Consider the following 24,448-nt stretch of genomic DNA (forward strand, 5'->3'; position numbering starts at 1 on the left):
TGGGGCCTATCAATCACAAGTGGATGAATATGGAAAAAATGTAGGACTGGAGCACGATGCCCTTTAGTAATAGGTCCTTGGTAAATTAAAAATGATTTTTTAATTTAATGTTTTATCTGTTTAAATAAAAGAGGATTTCTAACTTACCACAAACCTATTACTTACCAAACGAGAGCGTGCTCCAATCACACGTATTTCCCACTTTCATCCATATACTATGGTCACCCTTTGGTTACCACTCCAGGAGTTACAGTAGTTCATTTCACTTATAATGCAGTGAACAGAGGTGAGAAACTATTTTTTTTTACTAGCACGATGATCATCATGCGAATCATCTGCTCAGTTCTACTCTCAATATGAATAAAAAAAGAGAAATGACACACTATTGACATGGAGCTAATTCAGAACAGGGGACCAGGGGGGGACATGGGGAATATATAAGTTGTTTTGAAAAGGATTATGCAAAATTATAGACTCGGTATTCATAACCGAGAGAACATAACACAAATTTACTAACATAAAAAGACATACTATGTATCCAAATTTTATCTATGCACTACAAAAGTTCAACGTGATTTTCATTGGCGACACGGCAGATGTCTAAGGCTATGTGCTCACTGTCAGGAAATAGCAGCATTTGATGCAGCGTATATTCGCTGCATCCAAAACCCTGCGTTCTAATCAAGCAGTTAAATCCATGTGTTCAGTGAACCATGCGGATTTACTGCATCTAATGAATGGCTACAGGTGAGTCTCCGCTGCTGATAATCAACATGCTGCGGCTTGTAAACCCGCACTGCGGGTGAGTTTATGCAGCGGTAAATAGAACCACAATGTGCATGGGATTACTATAAATCCCGTCCACTGTGCTTCTAATGTAGAAGCAGCATTTTGGAAGCAGCGCAGTTGAGCCGCATCCAAAACACTTCTCTTCCTGATCGTGGGCACGTACCCTAAGTGGTAGGCCATTTCTGTGCATATTGTTGGATATGGACTCTACTGTTTCAGTGATATTTTGCCTAAGATCAATTCAGCAATGTTTGCGCTGGCCTCCTTGATTGCCAGATCAAACACCCTGTGACTTCTTTCTGTGGGTCTTCATCCTGGACTCCGTGCATCTTCCCTCTCCCCCCCAGCCACAAGATGTGAATGACTTGAGGCAACACATCACTGAGACAGTGGAGTCAAAATCTGAGGTTTTGTCGACCGCATCTGCACACAGTTTGACTACTACGCCAACGGACATCATTTTGAACACTCGGAGTGTATAGATTGGATATATAGTTTTGTCTCTATATGTTAATACATTTGGGTTATTTTCTCTCGGTTATGAACACCAAGTAAATAATTTTGTACCATCCTTTTTCAGTCAATATGTATATGAATCTGCATGAACCCATCACCAGACAGGAGTTGAGAAAACAGAGTAAAGCACACGAGGCAGCAAATTCAAGACAGGATGGTGTAGAGATTCTTGCCATAAGGTCAAGTTGTTTTCAAGCCATAGACTATAGTTATTCATTTTAGGCCTCCTTAACCCCTTCATGACCCAGCCTATTTTGACCTTAATGACCTGGCCATTTTTTGCAATTCTGACCAGTGTCCCTTTATGAGGTAATAACTCTGGAACGCTTCAACGCATCCTAGCGATTCTGAGATTGTTTTTTCGTGACATATTGGGCTTCATGTTAGTGGTAAATTTAGGTCGATAATTTTTGCGTTTATTTGTGAAAAAATCAGAAATTTGGCGAAAATTTTGAAAATTTCGCAATTTTCAAATTTTGAATTTTTATTCTGTTAAACTAGAGAGTTATGTGACACAAAATAGTTACTAAATAACATTTCCCACATGTCTACTTTACATCAGCACAATTTTGGAAGCAAAATATTTTTTTGTTAGGAAGTTATAAGGGTTAAAAGTTGACCAGCGATTTCTCATTTTTACAACAAAATTTACAAAACCATTTTTTTTAGGGACCACCTCACATTTGAAGTCACTTTGAGGGGTCTATATGGCAGAAAATACCCAAAAGTGACACCATTCTAAAAACTGCACCCCTCAAGCTACTCAAAACCACATTCAAGAAGATTATTAACCCTTCAGGTGTTTCACAACAGCTAAGGCAATGTGGAAGGAAAAAATGGACATTTTAATTTTTCCAACACAAATTTCCTTTCAGCATCAATTTTTTCATTTTCACATGGGCAACAGGATAAAATGGATCCTAAAATTTGTTGGGCAATTTCTCCTGAGTACACCGATACCTCATATGTGGTCATAAACCACTGTTTGGGCGTACGGCAGGGCTCAGAAGGGAAGGAGCACCATTTGACTTTTTGAATGGAAAATATGCTGGAATATTTAGCGGTTGCCATGTCGCGTTTGGAGAGTCGCTGTGTGCCTAAACACTGGAGCTCCCCCACAAGTGACCCCATTTTGGAAACTAGACCCCCCAAGGAACTTATCTAGATGCATAGTGATCACTTTGAACCCCCAGGTGCTTCTCAAATTGATCTGTAAAAAAAAAAAAGTACTTTTTTTTCACAAAAATTATCTTTTAGCCTCAGTTTTTTCATTTTCACATGGGCAACAGGATAAAATGGATCCTAAAATTTGTTGGGCAATTTCTCCTGAGCACACCAATACCTCATATGTGGTCATAAACCACTGTTTGGGTGCAGGGCAGGGCCCGGAAGGGAAGGAGCGCCATTTGACTTTTTGAATGGAAAATTAGCTCCAATCGTTATCGGACACCATGTCGCGTTTGGAGAGCCCCTGTGTGCCTAAACATTGGAGCTCCCCCACAAGTGACACCATTTTGGTAACTAGACCCCTTAAGGAACTTATCTAGATGTGTAGTGAGCACTTTGAACCCCCAAGTGCCTCACAAAAGTTTATAACATAGAGCAGTGAAAATAAAAAATCATTTTTTTTTCCTCAAAAATGATTTTTTAGCACGCTATTTTTTATTTTCACAAGGGTAACAGGAGAAATTGGACCACAAAAGTTGTTGTCCAGATTGTCCTGAGTACGCTGGTACCCCATATGTGGGGGGGGGGCACTGTTTGGGTGCACGGCAGGGCGCAGAAGGGAATGAGCGCCATTTGACTTTTTGAAATGAAAATTGGCTCCAATCGTTAGCGGACACCATGTCGTGTTTGGAGATCCCCTGTGTGCCTAAACTTTGGAGCTCCCCCACAAATGACCCCATTTTGGAAACTAGACCCCCTAAGGAACTTATCTAGATGCATAGTGAGCACTTTGAACCCCCAGGTGATTCACAGAAGTTTATAATGCAGAGCAGTGAAAATTTTTTAGTCTGCAATTTTTTATTTTCACAAGGGTACCAGGATAAATTGGACCCCAAAAGTTGTTTTCCAGTTTGTCCTGAGTACGCTGGTACCCCATATGTGGGGGGAGACCACTGTTTGGGCACACGTCGGGGCTCGGAAGGGAAGTAGTGACACTTTGAAATGCTGACTTTGATGGAATAGTCTGCGGGCATCATGTTACATTTGCTGAGCCCCTGTGTGCCTAAACAGTAGAAACCCCCCACAAGGGACCCCATTTTGGAAACAAGACCCCCCAAGGAACTTATCTGATGCATAGTGAGCACTTTGAACCCCCAAGTGCTTCACAGAAGATTGTAACGCAGAGCCGTGAAAATAAAAAATCATTTTTTTCCCTAAAAAAAAATGATTTTTAGCCCGCAATTTTTTTTTTCACAAGGGTAACAGGAGAAATTGGACCCCAAAAGTTGTTGTCTAGTTTGTCCTGAGTACGCTGATACCCCATATGTGGGGGATGACCACTGTATGGGCACACGTCAGGGCTCGGAAGGGAAGTAGTGACGTTTTGGTATGCTGACTTTAATGGAATGGTCTGCGGGCATCATGTTACATTTGCAGAGCCCTTGATGTTCCTAAACTGTGGAAACCCCCCACAAGTGACCCCATTTTGGAAACTAGACCCCATAAGGAACTTGCCTAGATGTGTGGTGAGCACCTTGAACCCCGAAGTGCTTCACAGAAGATTGTAACGCAGAGCCATGAATATAAAAAATCTTTTTTTTTCCTCAAAAAATGAATTTTTAGCTCGCAATTTTTTATTTTCACAAGGGTCACAGGAGAAATTGGACCCCAAAAGTTGTTGTCCAGTTTGTCCTGAGTACGCTGGTACCCCATATGTGGGGGGAAACCACTGTTTGGGCACACGTTGGGTCTCAGCAGGGAAGTAGTGACATTTTGAAATGCTGACTTTGATGGAATGGTCTGCGGGCGTCATGTTACATTTGCTGAGCCCCTGTGTGCCTAAACAGTAGAAACCTCCCACAGTTGACCCCATTTTGGAAACTAGACCCCCCAGGGAACTTATCTAGATGTATGGTGAGCACCTTGAACCCCCAAGTGCTTCACAGAAGTTTATAACGCAGAGTCGTGAAAATAAAAAATCATTTTTTTCCCTCAAAAAAAATGATTTTTAGCCCGCAATTTTTTTTTTCACAAGGGTAACAGGATAAATTGGACCCCAAAAGTTGTTGTCCAGTTTGTCCTGAGTACGCTGATACCCCATATGTGTGGGGGAACCATTGTTTGGGCACACGTCAGGGCTCGGAATGGAAGTAGTGACGTTTTGAAATGCAGACTTTGATGGAATAGTCTGCAGTCGTCATTACGTTTGCAGAGCCCCTGATGTGCCTAAACAGTGGAAACCCCCCACAAGTGACCCCATTTTGGAAACTAGACCTTCCAAGGAACTTATGTAGATGTATGGTGAGCACTTTCAACCCCCAAGTGCTGCACAGAAGTTTATAATGCAGAGACATGAAAATGAAAAAAACATTTTTTTTCCACAAAAATAATTTTCTAGCCCCCAATTTTTTATTTTCCCAAGGGTAACAGGAGAAATTAGACCCCAAAAGTTGTTGTGCAATTTTTCCTGAGTACGCTGATACCCCATATGTGGGGGTAAACCACTGTTTGGGCACACGTCGGTGCTTGGAAGGGAGTGAGCACCATTTGACTTTTTGAACGCAAAATTGGCTGGAATCAAAGGTTGCACCATGTCGCGTTTGGAGACCCCCTGATGTGGCTAAACAGTGGAAACCCCTCAATTCTAACTCCAACCCTAACCCCAACACACCCCTAATCCCAACCCTAACCCCAACACACCCCTAACCCCAACACTAACCATAACACTAACCACAAGCCTAACCCTAATTCTAACCCTAACCCTCTTTTCAACCCTATCCCTCTTTTCAACCCTAGCCCTCTTTCCAACCCTAACCCTCTTTCCAACCCTAACCCTAATTCCAACCCTAACCCTCTTTCCAACCCTAACCCTCTTTCCAACCCTAACCCTCTTTCCAACCCTAACCATCTTTTCAACCCTAACCCTCTTTCCAACCCTAACCCTAACCCTCTTTCCAACCCTAACCCTAACCCTCTTTCCAACCCTAACCCTAACCCTCTTTCCAACCCTAACCCTAACCCTCTTTCCAACCCTAACCCTCTTTCCAACCCTAACCCTAACCCTCTTTCCAACCCTAACCCTAACCCTCTTTCCAACCCTAACCCTAACCCTGATAGAAAAATAAAAATAAAAATATTGTCTTTATTTTATTAGTTCTGCCTACCTATGGGGGTGATAATTGGGGGGTTCATTTACTTTTTATTTCATTTTGATCACTCTGAGAGTGATCAAAATGAAATAATGGAATCTGCAGCCGGCAGATGGCGGCGCCCATGAACCGGACCCGCCGGACACCGGGAGCGACGGGGGGACTTGGAAGGTGCCGGGGGCGGTGAGAGTGGGTGAAGGGGGGATCGGAAGCTGGCGGGGAGTGGAGGGAATGGGAGGGGGGGCAGATGATGACAGCGGCGGCAGATCGCCGCTGTCATTCAGTGGCAGGGGGGGCGATCGCCGGTGGGGGGGGTCAAATCGGTGTCTCCAGCCATGTCCGATGCTACTGCAGCATCGGCCATGGCTGGATTGTAATATTTCATCAATTTTCATTGATGAAATATTACTATCGCTCTGATTGGCTGTTTCACTTTTAACAGCCAATCAGAGCGATCGTAGCCACGTGGGGGCGAAGCCACGCCCCCAGTGGTGAATTACAAAGCCCCCTGTATCTGCGGGTCAGGTGACCTTTCATTGACCCCGGTCACCCGACCCGCAGGGGGGCTTTGAATTCATGACACAGGGTATGCGTCATAGGTCGGATTGGCACCGACTTTCATGACGCATACGCTGTGTCACAGGTCGGGAAACGGTTAAAGAAGTGAGCTGACAGGAACATTCAGAATTATAGGGGCAAGTCCAAGCCCAAGTCCAAGCTACATTTTGCATTTTCTGAGTATTTGCATGTGAAAAAAACGCAATGCATAACAGTTCTAGCAAAGTGCATGAGATTTTTTTTAAAATGTCATTCCCACTGTGCATTTTTTTTAACACTGCTTAAAAGGACCTGCAGTGCCATTTTGAAATCCGCAGCATAGCATTAATTTCTTTTGTGGCAAATATTCATCTTATTTTCAGATTTTCCGCTAAGACTTGAATGAGCTATGAAAATGCTGCAGAAAAAAACACATTAATTTTTTTACTGTGTTTCCGTCACGGAATCAGCACTTTATCAACATAGTTTTCTGAAAAGTACGATGCTGAGCAAACAGGAAGTTTCCAAATCAGACCCCTTTTATTTAAAACTTTCCCTGATGAAGCTGTAGGCAACAGCGATACCTGTGGGGTATTTGGGTGCAAACGCTTCCTCTGGGCATTGCTTATGAGCGGTACCACTACTATCATGCTGCATTCCTAACATGTTCTCTGCCTTATCTGATTGACATTGGTTTATTCTTTATGAGCTTCATAAAACTTGACTACATGCCACTTTTTTACAACTACTGCCATGTTTATTCTTATTGATCAAGTTTTGAATGTGTCAAGGGATTTATACATGCTGTTTTTGTGGGGGTGACCTATACATTCTATATACTAGCTATGACTATTGATTGACCACACACACTTAGTATGGGGATTAGATAGCCGAGTCCTTCTGCTGTTTATCCCAGTGTACTTCCCCATTATACATGTCTTCTAGTGACACATATTGGAATATGTTTACAAATGATCAGTTACTATGAACTGATACGGGTCTGAACGATACCTAGTTATGCGGATAAGGGGTACAAGTCAGTGACCCCATTACACTGATTATTGGGGTCATCTTGTGTTCTCTTGGATATGTTTACATACGGCTGAATACTGTCTATATTGCATGTTTCTACTTAGCCCAGCATGCGTTATACTTTGTGGAAATGAGTTTGTTATTGTAATTTTAGTAGGTTTTATTATGTCACTTATAATCGTTTTTCTCAATAAAAATGTATTTATAACATCCGGGTGTGCACAACCTTAAATGTATTTCTGTTTTGTTCAAAACTTTAATTTTGATACATTATGGCGCACCCTATAGAGAGATAATGGTTGTGAAATTTGCTTTTGTTCATCACTTTTATTTAAAACTTAAGCTGCCAAAAAAAAAACATGCAGCTAAAAATAATAGGATTTAAAAAGATGCAGTAAAAAAACGCAAGTAGCCCAATTTAGATAATTGGTGCAAAAATACTGCTGGAGACTTGGAAGCCTAATGGCACAAAGCAAGTAAAGTTCCTCATAAGTTCTGCATGGCACAAATCTAAAAGAAAATTAGGGAAGATAAAAGTTGCAGGTCATCAGCTGGAGTGGAAAACACAACTTCATCGGAAAGTGGATTTGAGGGGAAACATGTACCACAGGGCAGAACGTCTCTGTTTTCGCTTAAAGGGGATTGTCTGGGGCTTCAACATTGATGGCCTATCCTTAGGATAGGGTGTCAGTGCCTTATCGGTGGGGTGTGCCACTTGGCACCCCTGAAGATTAGCTGTTCCCAGTGTTGGTGGTGGTTGGAACTGCACATCACAGCTTCATTGACTATGCAGTATATTGTCCATGACCGGGTACTGCATATGCGCCCCCTATTGATTTGAAGAGGTGGCGGATGTGTAATACCCAGCCGCAGCCACTATGCAATAGACAGATCTGTGCTGTGCAGCTTTGTAACTGAGCAGTTTTGGCCGCCGCCGACTCCGAGAACAGCAGATCCCCAGGGGTGCCGAGTGTCGCACCCCCACTGATCAGATATTGATGACCTATCCTAAATATAAGCCATCAATATTAAAAGTCCCAGATAACCCATTTGGTAAATATGCAAAATACCTAAGAGGGAATAAGGATTACTTGTAGAAATCAATCACTTTTTTTAATCTTGAACTGTAAAAATAAAAGCTGTGATCTTACATTATTGCTAAGAGGAAGGAAGACTGTGTATTATACAGTTTTTATGCATTAGATGTACGATATTTAGCAAGTGCCTGAATTGCCTTAGTACACAGCTAGGTTCATGGTTTATGAAACAAGAGCTGTTACTAGGAAAAGGAAAGAGCAAATCATGAACCATTTGTGGCTGATAATATGAATAGGTATGTAATCACAAAGCTTGCACCAATCGATCCACTGTAAATCCAGCGTTATCTTTGATAAAATCTTACCTCCAGGTGCAGGATTCTTGAGATTTATAGCCATATAGGAAACAGCAAAGGCCAACTATTGCTGCCAGCAGCAACATTTGTGTGTAGAAACCAAGCCAAGCAAAATAAATTCCAACTTTCTCGCCATAGTATTTCCTATGGAAGGAAAAAAAGGGCTTCGTTTAATGGCCTTTATTAGATAGAACAGAAATTTCTCTTACAACTCTTGAAATGTTTCCCAACCATTAACATATTTACTAATCCTAGTCAGTAATATAGCTAGTACTCAGATTTTGGTCTTGAACATTTTAATGGAAGCGGCCAAATCTATAATGTACAGTTGTGATCTCAATACCAGAAAACCACCATGGTTACTTACCGGTAGCCAGTTTTTCCGGAACCCATGACAGCACCACCTGAGAGAGGGAACCGCCCCGCCAGGACAGGAACCTACTGAGATATAAGGGGCGGCACCTCTCCCCCGCTTCAGTTGGGTTACAGAGCATTGAGAGGACTTCCCGGTTAGTAACATGTTAATCCAACACCACATCACACAAATGCACCCTACTAAACGTGCACACCCATACAGTGAAAAGGGGGGGAATATACGGGTGCTGTCATGGGTTCCGGAAAAACCGGCTACCGGTAAGTAACCATGGTGGTTTTCCCTTCACCCATGACAGCACCACCTGAGAGACTTTTGGAGACTTCGAGATACCTTAGGGAGGGACCACCGCTTGCAGCACCCTTCTACCAAAGGTTAAGTCAGCAGAGGAGGATAGATTTAATCTATAGTGCTTAAAGAAGGTGGAAGGTGAGGCCCAGGTAGCGGCCTTACAAATCTGTTCAATCGATACCTCTGCTTTCTCAGCCCAGGAGGTCGCCACGGCACTGGTGGAATGAGCCTTGATGCCGTCAGGAATCGGGATACCACTAGCTGAGTAGGCTACACTAATGGCTTCCCTAATCCATCTAGCAATAGTCCCTTTTGAAACCCCATAGCCTTTCCTGGCACCCTGAAAAGCTACGAATAGGGACTGGGACTTCCTCCACTGGATGGTGGCAGATATGTATTCCAGCAGGGCTCTCTTAACGTCCAAACTATGGAACCTTTCTTCCCCTGGATTCTTTTGATTATCACAGAAGGATGGGAGGCTAATCTCTTGACCCCGATGGAAATCCGACGCTACCTTAGGCAGATAAGCGGGGTCTGTTCTTAGCACCACCCTGTCTTGAAAAACTTGTGTATAGGGTGGATTTACTGAGAGAGCCTGCAGGTCGCTTATTCTACGGGCTGAAGTAAGGGCCACTAAAATGATTGTTTTTAGGGTCAGAAATTGTACAGGGAGCTGATGTAATGGTTCATATGGTTCTTTTGTGAGGGCCTCTAGTACTAGGTTTAAATCCCATGGAGCTATCCTTGGTATTGGAATAGGTTTAGCCCTATAACATGATTTGATGAATCTGGCTATCCATCTATTTGCTGCCAAGTTGCAGTTATAGAGTGCCCCTAGTGCAGATACCTGAACCTTAAGTGTATTTACCGCTAACCCTAGCTGTAAACCTGCTTGCAAAAACTCTAAGATGGCACTAATCGGGGGGGTTCTTGTTCTAATGGCTTGCCTAGGAACTGTAGGAATTTATTCCATGTTCTGCCGTAGATGTGCAGAGAGTCCACTGCCCATGGATCTTCCCTTGGGTTTAGGGAGCAAAACCTTTGTGTTTGCCTGTTTTGTCTGTTGGCAAAGAGGTCTATCACTGGTTCCCCCCAAAGCTGCGTTATCTTTTGAAAAATGGACCGATTTAGGACCCATTCTCCCTGCTTCAGGGTATTGCGACTTAGAGAATCGGCCTCTATGTTTTCTACCCCTTTTATGTGTAAGTCTGTTAAGGAGTGTAAGTGTTGCTCCGCCTTGCCCAGGATGTCGTCTGCTGCTTTCATGAGGGAGTATGATTTTGTCCCCCCTTGGTGGTTGATGTATGCCACCGTCACTTTGTTGTCTGACATGATGCGGACCTTGCGACCCCTGAGTAGGGGAAGGAAGTGGGTTAGGGCTTTGTTCACAGCCCATAATTCTCTGAGATTGGAGGATGCCCTCTTTTCTTGAGGTGTCCAGGACCCCTGGCCTATGTGACCCCTTAGGTGCGCCCCCCACCCCAGGGAGCTTGCGTCCGTTAGGATTACATCTGTCGCCTGTTTGTCCCAAAGTATCCCTGTGGCCAAATTTGTACTGTCCAGCCACCAGTTGAGAGAGTCTCTGGTCTGTAGTGAAAGCTCTAGACCTCCTTCTAAACGCCCTCCTAGCGATCTTTGTGCTGCTAGTATCTCCCACTGGAGTTGACGGGTATGAAATTGAGCCCACCTGACCGCAGGAATACAGGACGTCAGAGTGCCTAATAGAGACATCGCTTTCCTCAACATCATCTGAGGCTGGTCTCGGGCAGACAAGGCCATATTCTGCACCTTCTCTTTTTTGGCCTCCGGAAGCATACACACTTGCTGTTCTGAATCCAGGATATATCCTAGGAAGGTCTGTTGCTTTAGGGGTTGTAGTTTTGATTTTTTGAAATTTATTATCCACCCTAATTCTTGTAAGGTGTTGGTCACCTGGCTTAACTGCGCAGTACATTGGTCCTCGGAGTTGCCCACTATGAGGAAATCGTCCAGATAGGGTATTATGACTGTATCTTGAATGCGAAGGAAAGCTGTTACCTCCGCTATGACCTTGGTGAAAACTCTCGGGGCTATGGATATACCAAACGGAAGAGCTGTGAACTGGAAATGCTTCAGTACACCTTGGCTATAAAGTGCCACCCTCAAATATTTTTGGTAATCTGGATGGATAGGGATATAATAATAAGCGTCCTTCAGATCGACTACAGCCATAAAGCAGTCTTGATGTAGTAGCTTTATGGCCGCCGTCACCGACTCCATCTTGAAGGTCTCCACCGATTGAGTGAATAAAACCCCCTTCCCTTCTGTGTGTCTGGGACTTCGTAAAGGACCTGTTTGTCTATTAGGTTCAGGATCTCTGCTTCCAAGGCCAATTGTTCATCGGCCGCTCTTCTGAAGGGGGTAACTGCGAACACTGGTTTCGGTTGGTGAACAAAGGGGATTTTCAGGCCTTCTCTTAAGACGCTTAGGATCCAGGTATTAGAGGAGATCTTTTCCCAGGCCTGGGAAAAGAGTGCCAATCCCCCCCCCACTGGAATACTGGTGTCATTGTGGTGATTTTTTTGAGGTGGAGGTACCTCCACCAAACATAAAGCCTGACTCCTTTTTCCTTTTGTCCTCCCATCTCCTTTTATCGGCCAGAGGACGCCCCCTATTGAACCTTCCGCCCCTCCGAAAGGGCTGTCTCCTCTGCTCTGTTGGGAACCTGGGAAAGCCTTTTTTCCTGTCGCTTGCTTTTTCCAGGATGTCGTCCAAGTTCTTTCTGAATAAGAATCTCCCATCACAGGGGAGAGAGCACAGCTTAGCCTTAGATTGCAGGTCACCCGGACAGCCTTTAAGCCAAAGTGCTCGCCTAGCAGCATTTGATAAATTTGCTGCTCTGGCCGTTAACCTCATAGAATCCGCCGAGGTGTCCGCTAAAAAGGCTGCTGCCCCATGCAAGAGATACATATCTGCCAATATTTTCTCTCTTGGGACCCTTGATGCCAATTTTTCCTCCAACTGCTGCAGCCAGATCATGAGGGAGCGTGCCGTGCAGGTGCCCGCTATCGCCGGCTTTAGTCCTCCTGCTGTTGCCTCCCATGCATGCCTCAGATATGAGTCTGCCTTCTTATCTAGTGGGTCTCTAAGAACCCCTGAATCTTCCAGGGGCAGGGCTGATTTTTTAGAAGACCTGGATACTGCTGCGCCTATATTTGGGACTTTGTCCCATATCTCTGCGTCTTTGTGCTCAAAAGGGTATCGCCTTTTAGAGGTCGAGCGAAGAGCTCCTGATTTTTCGGGTTTCCTCCATTCTCTCTCTATAAGCGCCTGAACCTTTTCGATCACCGGAAAGGTACGCTTTTTCCTCTCCTGGAGACCCCCAAACAGAACATCTTCTAGGGTTTTTGTAGTTTTCTCTTCCTGTAGGCCCATTGTTGTCCTAATGGTCTTTAGGAGGGCATCTGTGTCTTCCACAGGAAAACATGGCTTACCCCCTGTGTCACTGTCTGAGGAGTCTGATGAGGAGGCCTTTTCCGACTGGGACGAGGCCGAAGAGGAATTTGAGGGAGAACTAGGGGGATCCTTTCTACTTTTCCTCCTTTTTTTCAATAGGGTCTTAATTGAACCCTCCATCTCCGACCTAAGGGCTGATATCAGATTAGCCGCGAAACTAAGTGCTTCCTCCACCAAAGTACGCTGAATACAACTGGCACAGAGGTCTTTCTGCCAGTCTCTTGTTAGGGCCGCTTTGCATATGGCGCGGCCCCTATTATTTTTCTTGCTTCCTGCTTTCTTGGGCCTTTCCTACCTGGTCAAACATAGACAGAGAAACCCTATTAACACAAATGCTAGCTTTCGCGAAGATCACTCACCACCCGCAATCAAGGGTACCGGACTCGGAGGCTGCGTCGGAGCACGTGACCTGTGCTCTCTGGATCTCGAGGATTCTCCCGACCTGCGGCTGGGGCAGCTGCTGCTTGAGCGGCTTCCATGTTTGCGGCCGGAGGGCTGTGAGGGCGGCAGAGACACGGACCTCTCCTGCTCTGACTCCATCGTTGCACCGTCTGCCCCGCCGCAGTGCCTCGTTTAAATTTGCCTCTGTCCTGTGAGTGGCCTCCAATCAGCTGTCTCCCCTCCCCCCTGCGACCGCCGGCCAACTGCCTTCAGAAAAAGCCGGCCGGCGTCGCACTGGGCGCCATGACACCGTCGCCTGGTGCTGACGTCAGCCGGCACACCCATAATCCTCTGCGCCGCTGACGTCAGTGGCCGGAAAGCGCCCACGTCTCTCCCCTGTCAGATGCTGCGGGGATCGAGATGCGGCGCGTGCGAGGGGAGGGTGGCACGGTGGGGGCTTCCCGCAGCCACCGGGGATCCCACCAGCGCCCACACGAACCTAGAACCCCGGAGGGCCCGGGGACTGTGCATCCAGCACACGACGGCCGGCGCAACTGGTAAGAAACCTGTTCTTCCTGCGCCTGGACGGGATTGGGTTCCCTTTTTTTTTTTTTCTTCTTTCTTCGCCCATGACAGGCACCGCCGACAGTGGGGTTCCTTCCAGGACAGGAACCCAACTGAAGCGGGGGAGAGGTGCCGCCCCTTATATCTCAGTAGGTTCCTGTCCTGGCGGGGCGGATCCCTCTCTCAGGTGGTGCTGTCATGGGTGAAGGGAAAACTGCTGATTACATCACGCAGCTTCTGAATAGACCACCCTAGGGCGAGTGAGAAGAAATGTCAGCCCTTCTGTTAAATAAAAGGAAATACATCTTCTAAAGATGAATAAGGCTGAGTTCACACGTACCATTTTTTTTTTGCGTTTTCGCAGCGTTTTTAAACGCAAAAGAAAGGCATCCCATGCAATCCTATGGCATTCTGCACATGCTGTGCTAATGCTGCTTATTGTTCTGCGGTGGAATTGCATCGTGGAAAAATACACAGCATGTTCATTCTTTGTGCGGAAACGCAGGAAAATCCGCACATATAGGATTGCATTGTTCAGCTTACTTAGCATGTGGCTATGCCCACCATGCGAAAAGTAAGCAGAACACTTGCGGATGGTAACCACGGTCTGGAGGAGAGGAGATTCTCCTCCAGGCTCTGTTAAAAAAAAAGAATTAAACTTAAAAAAAAAAAAAAAAAAAAAAAAAAAAAAAAATCGGGATATTCTCACCTTCCGGCATCCCTCGCAGCGTCACCAGGCCTCAGTGATGCTCCCGGCAAGTCCCGTTCCCAGCGATGCCGTGTGACAATGACCTTTGATGATGTCGTGGTCTCATGAGACGGCTACGGTATCGCGAAGTATTGCGAGACCGCAACGTCATCAAAGATCATTGTCGCAAGGCATCCCTGGGAACAGGAACTGCCGGGAGCATTGTGATGATCGGGAATGCTGCGCGGGACGCCGGAAGGTGAGAAAAACACGATTTATTATTTTTATTATTATTTTTAACATTATATCTTTTTACTACTGATGCTGCATAGGCGGCTCAGTGCAGCGCTAACCACTGAGCCACCGTGCCGCCCAATGTATATGTATATAAAAAGAGTGAAAATCCCGGGATCCCAACTTATTATTACCTCTTTATAAATCATTGGTGAGGCCACATCTAGAATATGGGATCCAGTTTTGGGTTCCACGTTTTAAAAAGAATATTCAGAAGTTAATCAGTTCAAAGGCGGGCAACTGGATTATTACAAGGGATGGAAGGCCTCTCATAAGATGAGAGGTTGGAAAAGTTGGGATTGTTTGTTAAAACGACGCCTCAGAGGAGATCTCATTTACATGTATAAATATGATTGGTCAGTGCAGAGGACTGGCACATTACTTATTCCTTCCAAAGAAAAAAACTAAGGACCAGGGCATTCATTACGGGTGGAAGAAAAGTGATTCTGGCAGCTAAATGGGAAAGGGTTCTTTACAGTTAGAGCAGTCAGACTGTGAAATGCCATATCACAAGAGGTAGTAATGGCAGACACTATGACAGCTTTTAAAAAAGAGCTAGATCACTTCCTCAGTACACATAGCATTGCGGGTTATAGTTAATTTAGTGACCAAATGAACAATTGGTGGCAAAAGGTTGAACTCGATGGACCTAGGTCTTTATTGACCTATGGTATATAACTATGTAATTTTAATGACAACTACACTGAGTAACGTGCCCCGGGGTAGGAAATCTGGATGACACTGCCCTTTACAACCTATTTTGCATACCTTTGAGAAGTGTGCAAAGTCATTATGACTATGCCAGTTTTTTTTCTGTCTGCAGTTTTAGCTTCTAGCCAGTGCAAAAAATAGTTCTAAATCATATCTGTTTTTATTTTTTACAGTGCCATACAGAAAAATGAGCAGTGTTCAGCTATTCTGTCTGTTTACCCTCCCTTGAAGAGATCCATAGTCTTTAGTCCTTCTGTTTCAATAAGGCGCTCTTCATGTAATGAATGTGGATGAGACATAGTTATCTCTGAAGTCCAAGTACAAGCTACATACCAGTCTTTTTGTACAGTGGAGATGTGGATTCTTTGACTTTCACTTAATCATAAATTACAAATAATTATTTAACATGCCACACAATTACATCGCAAATGATAAGTTATAGCTATGCATCTTTTAAATTGGAAATATGAATACTTTTTCAGAAATTGGTTTATACAAATGAGTAAAATCCTTATTGCTGTTAATGAATGGTTTAACACATTTTAACACTTTTCCTTCAAATTCATTTCCAATTTTAAATGTCATGCCGTGCACAATATAAAAGAATGTTTTGAGATTACTTATATATGTTTCATTTTCAAGTCTTGGTAGATCTTTCTACTCGTGAGGGTAAAGATGCCTGAATGGGTAAACACTTGGCAAATGAGGTTTAATGTAGATAAATGTAGAGTAATGCACCTGGGACAGAGTAATCCTATTGCTGCATATTCATTAAATGGGAGTATTCTCGGGACTACAGAACAGGAGAAGGACTTAGGTATTCTGGTTACAAGTAAGCTGAGCAGCAGGACTCAATGTCAAGCAGCAGTCACAAAAGCAAACAAGATTTTAGGATGTATATCTTTATTTTTTTTTCTTTATTTTTTTTTATATAGCGCTAACATATTCCGCAGCGCTTTACATTTTGCACACATCATCATCACTGTCCCCGATGGGGCTCACAATCTAAATTCCCTATTAGTATGTCTTTAGAATGTGGGAGGAAACCGGAGTGCCCGGAGGAAACCCACGCAAACACGGGGAGAACATACAAACTCCTTGCAGATGTTGTCCTTGGTGGGATTCAAACCAAATTTAGTTCAGCTTCATTACCTGCTGTCACCATCAGAGGGAGCCCGAATGGAGAACTCTCTGTCAACACAGCCATCTCCACCACCCTCACCAGAAGCCAGAGGTAAACCAGAAAATGAGTTCACAACAGAGATACATCGGTCTGTCAATTACTGAGCTCAATTCCCTCAGTATTTGTGGATTAATGCCATCTGGGCCAGGGGAATATTTGTTATTGCTTAATTTGCTTAGACGCAACCATACTTCTTTTTGTGTTAAACTAGTTATATCATGTGGTCAACTTTGATTTTTGCCTTCTTGAAATATCACTGCAACAAACAGGTCATTGGTGAACATGGATGAAAAGTGCATGTTTAATATGTCAGCCTTTTCTTTGTCCTCTATAATTATCTTGTTATTATCATCTATTAAGGGGCCGATGATATCGTTTTGTTTTCTTTTTGGCATTTATGTCTTTATAAAAATTTTTGGGATTCATTTTAATGTTGCTGGATATTGGTTTCTCTGTAGATAACTTTGCTAGCTTGATTTCTTTTTCACATTTCTTGTTTAGATCTTTATATTCCTGAAATGCTATTTCTGTTTTCTCAGTTTTCAGGCTTTTGAAAATGCTTTTTGTTTTTGTCTTATTAAACTTTGTACTATTTTATTTACCCATAATGGTTTCTTTTTATTCCTTGACATTTTATCAGGGCTGTGGAGTCGGTAAGCCAAACCTGCGACTCTGACTCCTCAATTTCCCTTACACCGACTCCGACTCCACGACTCCGACTCCCACACATATTGCTTATATTTAAGTGAAAAATTTATTGTAGTACAATGTGAACCTCAGACATTTAATCATTTTTATGATCCAATAATCAAGATATTTAGATAGAACAGAATATATATTGGTGTACTACCCGGTTTTCATTCTTTTTGGTACAGATACGATATGGATAGACAGATATGGATATATAGATAGAGCAGATTTCTAATCTGCTTTTGCTATTGAAAACATTATCTATGAGCTCAAAAACCTTTCAGGTGATGCGGTTTTTTAAAAAGATGATCAGCTTTTGCAGCTGTAAAAAAAAAAGTATCCTCAAAAAAACACAGGAAAAACGCTGTATGTGAATGTAGCCTTAGATCAGGAATAGAACAGCCATTTATAGGACATTTCATAACTTTCCCAAACTCCTATGAAAAAATATTCAGCACATCCTGCAATGAATTATTGTACCCAATTTATTATATATTTTAGGAGTCGGTCCATTTTATACCGACTCCAACTCCGACTCCACCAAAATGAGCACCGACTCTGACTCCACGACTCCGACTCCACAGCCCTGCATTTTATTACCAGAGGGTTTAAGTTTTCTACAGGATTCTAGTAGTATTTCCTTAAACATGTCCCATTTATGTTTAGTATCCCCAGTTACCATGACATGGTCCCAGTCTACTCGATTAAGTTCTTTCCTTAATTTGTTGAAATCTCCTTTCCTAAAGTTCCAGGTTTTTACATTTCCCAGTTTGTGTGTTTGAATAAAAATTACATTGAAACTCATCATATAATGTAGTCACTGCTTCCGAATTGCTCCCTGACCTGTAGATCTAAAATTGTATCTGGTCTATTTGACAGGACCAGATCCCACAGATTACCTCCCCTGGTTGGCTCATTTACCAGCTGACCCAAATAGAACGTGACAAAAATATTGCATAAATTTATCGCACTTTTATGTAATCAAAAAGCAACACTGCTTATTACCACTGTATATGATTGTTGGCAAACCTTCGTACATTTCTTCGAAATAAAATGTCTAGTTTACTTCTAAAATGGTAAATACACCCATTAAATTTATATTTGTATCTTTCCTGAATGCTTTCCACGCTCTAAATGGGAACTGAGATATATTACTGTGTGTTTCTGCCACTTGTGTACTATCTTTTTATGACCTCTATCAGAATAAGTTACACTATAAAATGCCCAAAAGAGTTCAGTAGTGTAAATTGGTGATAAAAGTAACATTTGGATTTGCGTAATACATTTGTTATTGCCCTTTCTTTTTTCTCTAAACAGATATATAAAAACATTTCATCCTCTGCTTGTCTTCCCTGATAGTGGAGAGCACTATGCTCAGGTTGTAGAGACAGAACATGCAAGATGAATAATACACCTGTAATGGGTCTCATATTTGATGGTTTTAAGGGTGAGGACACATCATTTCTACTAAGGGTTCCTCACAAAACTAAGCTACATGAATAATCAATAGCTATGTATGCTTTTCACCAGGACACAAACTATGAATTTGGACAGGACATAAAGCTGAACTAATCAGGATTGAAGAGCGTCCATTGTAGTTAACTGGCTTCTTCAGGGGCATTACAAAATGCCAGTTTTTAGATGTCAGTTTCTGATTAAAGAATTCCCTGCCCAATCACATTTTTATAAAGGGAAATGTGTATATTAAACAAACTTAAAGGTTCTTTTCTAACTGACACCAGGGACACCACATTTTTCTTGGGGAAACCTGCATCGTAAATTGTTACTAGTTTATACATTCAATCACTAGCCCTGGAAACTAAATACACTTGTTTGCCAAACATCTTTCTCTAGTGACTTCACCAACTTATGAACGCTTGCCTTAGCCAAGTGTTTATAACTTCTGTAAGTAAGGCCAGGTTCACATAGCGTTAACAGCAGTCTGTTCAACACATAGCGCTGACGGACTGCGTTAAGGCTATAGCATAACGCAATCGCGTTATGTCCTCCCGTTAGCGCAGATGCTTCATCTGCGCTAGCAGTGACGGACTCTCGGATGCTGCACCCCGCGTCCGAGGGTCCGTCACAGAATGAAGGCACATCGCTAACGCATGCCGATTATGACATGCGTTAGCGATGCGCTCGTCTATAGCTGTGTATGGGTGCGTTAATGCCGCTATGCAACGGAAGTGTTAAAAGCAGCCCATTAACGCAATGTGAACCCAGCCTTAAGCCCCCGTTACACATAGCGATATCGCAATATCTCTGTAACGTCACCGATTTTGTGACGTAGCAGCGATATTGCTAGCGATATCGCTATGTCTGATACTTACCTCCGACCTGCTCCCCCGCTGCTCATTGCTGGTCGCGCGAGAACGTCCTGGACCATTTCTAGTCGGGCGCTTCCTGTGGCGCCGACAAGTGACGCGTGGATGCGGGCGGGAGAACGTCAGGATCGCCGCGTCAGACAGGTAAGTAGCGACCCCCGTCCCCAGCGATGTCGCTGGTGAGATCTGCCTGTGTGGCAGCTCAGTAGCGACCACTTAGCGATGCACCAGCGATCAATATCGTTGTCGGGATCGCTGGTGCATCGCTAAGTGTAATGGTACCCTTAGTCAAGCAGGAGGTGGCGGCACTGGGTGGAGAACAGAGCTGGACTGACAGAGGCTTCAGATGTACCATTTCCATATCAATTCAAACACTGATTTCTCAGTAATGGCAGAAAGGACTTGCCATGTAAAAGTACTATGGGACTTGTCTTTGAAAGAGTTACGTTCACATATAAATAGTTTGGTGTGTGAAATCCTGCTGACAAATTCGCCCCGTAAGCAAAGCAAGCAATTCACAGACACCCATTATCTCGCAGAACAAAAGGATCAAGTGTTATTCTGACTTTTCACTCCCCCCAACATCTTCTGTCACGGAAGTGTTGAGAGACCTCAACTCATGTCAGACAGTTGCCAGAACCCACCAAGATCAACAGACCTTAAATCAAATATTTATGGGGGCCTAAAAGAACAACTTATTTTATTTATTTTTAGAAATCAAAAGTAACGTGAAGATAATAAACTTTGATCATTCACTCTCAATTCACTGGTAAAATCTGTCTTCTGTGCATATTGATTTTCACATTACTAAGCTATGAGAAGATAGTTGCTGTTCATAATTCTGTAGAGAGAGGAGGAAGTAGGCCAAAGAGCTAGTGAGAGAGACATTCCGCGGTTACAGTACACTTCAAAGTGCATTGGGGCTGGTAGATTCTGCACACAAGACAAGAGAGCTATGGCAGATACCACTTTAATTTGCAGATTTGGCTGCTTGTTTTATATGTATAGATCGGATTATGATATGTGAATGATGTGAAATCCAGATGCAGCAGGAAGAAAATGCAATAAAAAGATACTAAAACAAAATTTAAAACACAATTTATATAAATTGTTGAGTGGCATCAAAAGTTTTTATGCTCGCAATCCATTTTTATCGTAGAAACCAAAAAACGAAATTTACATGAATCTCTGCTTGAAGTAATTCACTAGTTCTCCTACCTTACAAGATCCAATGGCTGTAACTTGTAAAAACTAAAAGGGTGGGCCCATTCTCTGTACAACAGATATCGTTCATTCGGGCATCTGTGATCTTCAGACTTGACATTAAACCTACACTACAAAATAAAGAGACAATGCAGATCAGGTACTGAGGGAAAACACTTGAGACCCCAATTTTCTTTTCATTGCCGACTTGCAGTTTTCGTAAATTGTTTGATGACTTTGTATCAAATAAAAACGTCTCTAATTGAGTTATTGACACCAAAAAACTAGCAGAAATGCAACAATGAATAGGGCCATTGGTCTTTTGTAACTACAGAACATGCCCTTATAAGCAAGTTACTAATCAAATAGCTCAAAATGCTCAAGAAGTAGCAAGTTGATACAATAATAAAGTAGGACAAATAACAAAATGCTTTTTGAAAAAGAAACAATATGGTATTCAATCCATTATAAATGTGATCATTAAGAGCAAAGCTATAGGCATTAGTATGCATGTGTCAGTGTATATATACAGTATATGGACAAAAGTATTAGGACACCTACACATTTCACGTCCAAGAGCTTTTATGACATCTCATTCTAATCCACAGGCATTAACCCCTTCATGACCTATGACGTACACGTATATCACAAGTGTCCTTGCATTTGATGCGGGGTTCGGTTGGGAGCGCACATCTTTCCCGGAACATGACATCTAATTTGATCATCTGTCATGTGCCTTTAACAGCAGCGGGTGGAATCGCGTGGCCGTCGTTCATAGGAGATGATGATTTCTATTATACAGCCTTGCTATATGTAGCACAAGCGATCAGATGATAGCAGCGCCACGTTTCCTAAAGGGAACTATTAAAGCAAGTAAAAATTAGAAAAAAATGCGTTTTCAAAATATTTAAAAAAATATATTAAAAAAGGAAAAAATCACCCCTCTTTTGTCCCATTCTAAATAAAACAATAATTATCATAAAAATTACACATATTTGGTATCGCTGCGTTCAGAATTATCCGATTTATCAAAATTTAAACTAAATTAATCCGATCAGTAAACGGCGTAACAAGAAAAAAAGATCAAAAGAATTACTTTTTTTGGTTGCCACAACATTTAAATAAAATGCAACAGGCGATCAAAACATCGCATCTACCTCCAAACGATACCAATAAAAACGTCAGTTTGGTGCGCAAAAATAAGCCCTTACCAAGCCCAAGATCCTAAAAAATGGAAATGTAACTTGTGTCGGAAAATGACGTCTTTTTTTTTGTCTTACAAAATTTGGACTTTTTTTCACCACTTAAATAAAAAAGAACATTTGAATGTTTGGCATCTGCAAACACGTAGTGACCTGGAGAATAATAACGGCAGGTCAGTTTTAGCATTTCCTGAACATGGTAAATAAAACCCCCAAAAAACAAATGTGGAATTTGAAATTTCACCTCACTTGGAATTTAGTTTTTCCCACATTTTCCAGTAGACTATATGGTAAAATCAATTGTTCAAAAGTACAACTTGATCTGCAAAAATCAAGCACTCACATAGCCATATTAATGGAAAAAAAAAAGTTATGGCTCTGGGAAGAAGGGGAACAAAAAAGCGGTCATGAGGCAGTTAATTTGGATTTGTTTTCCCCTTTGTAGCTTACATCAACTTTCACTTTTCTAGAAGGACTTTCTGCAAGCTTTGGAGCCTCTGTTGAAATTTTTGTTGATTCCTAAAGAAAATCATTTTTGAGGTCAGACATTGGTGTTGGACGAGAGAGCCTGGACCGCAATATTCAGTAGCTTATCCTAAAAGGTATTAAATGGAGTTAAGGTCAAGGCTTTGTGCGTGCCGGTCAAGTTCTTCCAGACCAAACCAACCACCTAGCTATGCCTTTACAGACCTTGCTTGTGCACTGGTGCAAAATACAGCTAGAAAAGATATGGGCCTTACCCAAAATCTCCTACAAAGATTGAATGCTTTTAATGTTCCAAAATGTCTTGGTATGCTGAAGCATTAATATTTCCCTTCTCTGGATCAAAAAGGCCTGTGCCAACCAGAAGAGAACAACTTCATATAGTCCTCCGCCAATATGTACAGTTGACACAATGCAGTCAGGTAAGTGAAAGATCTTTCAGCATTCACCAAACCCAAACTCATCCATTATATAGTGAAGCGGCAAAGGAAACCCTTGACATGAAGACCCAAAGCATAGTTTATGTGGTGATGTTATCACCAGAGGAAGCTTTGATCTCTGCAGTTATTAAGTCAGTAGAATGTTGGTGATTTTTATGCACTCCAGATCAAAGATTTCACACCAGAATTCTGGCGTAAAGGTTCTGAAAAGTTGCAAAATTTAGGCACGCCTAAAATTTAGCGACTTTTGGTATTCTCTTTGCTCTGGCGAAATCTGCAAAGCTAGGACAGGGGACACCACAGCTTGTCTACTTGTCCAAGTCATACCCTACGAAAAAAATTCCAGTACCTGACCGGAATGAGATTTTTTGCGCAGAGCACAGAGGAGCACACCATTCGTCAGACGCTCCAGATACATGAAGAAAAAAACGCCGGTCTTCATGAATCAGCCCCAATGTGTCTCTGCACTTGGCAACCCCATTTTGCAATTTTATGTTGTTTGTCACTTCATGCAGAGTTCCTGTTGCTCCTAAAGACTTCCAGATTTCAATGTTAGGCCGGGGTCACACTAACCGACACAAAATACGGTCCATAGTTTACATGCGTAATACGGATGAATGACCCCTAAATAGTGCTCCGTATGTCATCCGTAAGCAAGGTGTGGTCGCGCATTTTGCGCATGTCAGCATCCGTATGTAATCTGTATGCCGAGATTTTCTCGCCGGCTTGCAAAATGGACATATAATGGAGCCATATGACAGGGTTTCTAACAGAAACGAAAGAATAGATATAGACACATAGAATGCACATATATATATATATACACACACACACACACACACACACACAAGTCATTGAGACAAACCTATATATTTATATTTCATAGAGTTCTTCATAGCAGAATAGCCGCTAATTCAATTGCCGGCTTCTGTCAAATCATTCCCCAACCCGACATGAAATGACACATGGTTTACATACAGTAAACCATTTCATTTCTGTTTTTATATGTCCCTGACTAATAATTAGATGAGGGTTTGTGTGCAAAATTTGGGAGGTGTAGGTGTTATTTTAAGGGGTTAATTCGTTGTAAAAAAATGCGTGGGATCCCTGTTATGAATGAGTCACCGAGGAGGAAATAACAAAAAGCAAGCTAAGCCTAGAAAACCGGAGAGGTTGGTAACTAGCAGATTGCAGACCCCTGATCCTATCCACAACAACTAGCAGTAGCCGTGGAGCGTGCCTACGGTGATCCTAGACGCCTCGTCACGGCCGGAGAACTAAATAAGCCTAAAGAAAGAAAGGGAAAATCTAAACTGCTCCTGAGCAAACCCCAAAGCAATAGACAGCCCCCAACAAGTATTGCCGGTGAAACAAGATGAAAATACAGACACAGGTATAAAGATAGGCTGAGCAAACGATGGGGCCCTCACTAACTAGAAAGGACAGGAAAGAAAAGCTGCTGTCTGCAATCACGCAAAAAACCCTACCAAAAAGAATGTCCAACACGTCTGATAGAAAAAGGCCCTGAAATCACTATATC

At 42.7% G+C, this 24,448-nt stretch overlaps 1 protein-coding gene across 2 annotated transcripts in view; it reads right to left on the bottom strand.

The window, feature by feature from the left end:
* Nucleotides 1-24,448, bottom strand: part of ANO6 (anoctamin 6) — a 217,143-nt gene that overhangs the window by 78,189 nt on the left and 114,506 nt on the right. For both annotated transcript variants that reach the window (XM_073554250.1, XM_073554251.1), the window contains exons 7-8: nt 20,799-20,914; nt 8,593-8,727 (exon numbers count right to left, since the gene is read on the bottom strand). In XM_073554250.1, the coding sequence (XP_073410351.1) occupies nt 8,593-8,727; nt 20,799-20,914 (251 nt within the window). The remainder of the gene's footprint in view (nt 1-8,592; nt 8,728-20,798; nt 20,915-24,448) is intronic.

The sequence above is a fragment of the Dendrobates tinctorius genome, unplaced genomic scaffold (assembly GCF_039654945.1).
Source record: "Dendrobates tinctorius isolate UK_male_01 unplaced genomic scaffold, ASM3965494v1 ptg000209l, whole genome shotgun sequence".
NCBI lineage: Eukaryota > Metazoa > Chordata > Amphibia > Anura > Dendrobatidae > Dendrobates > Dendrobates tinctorius.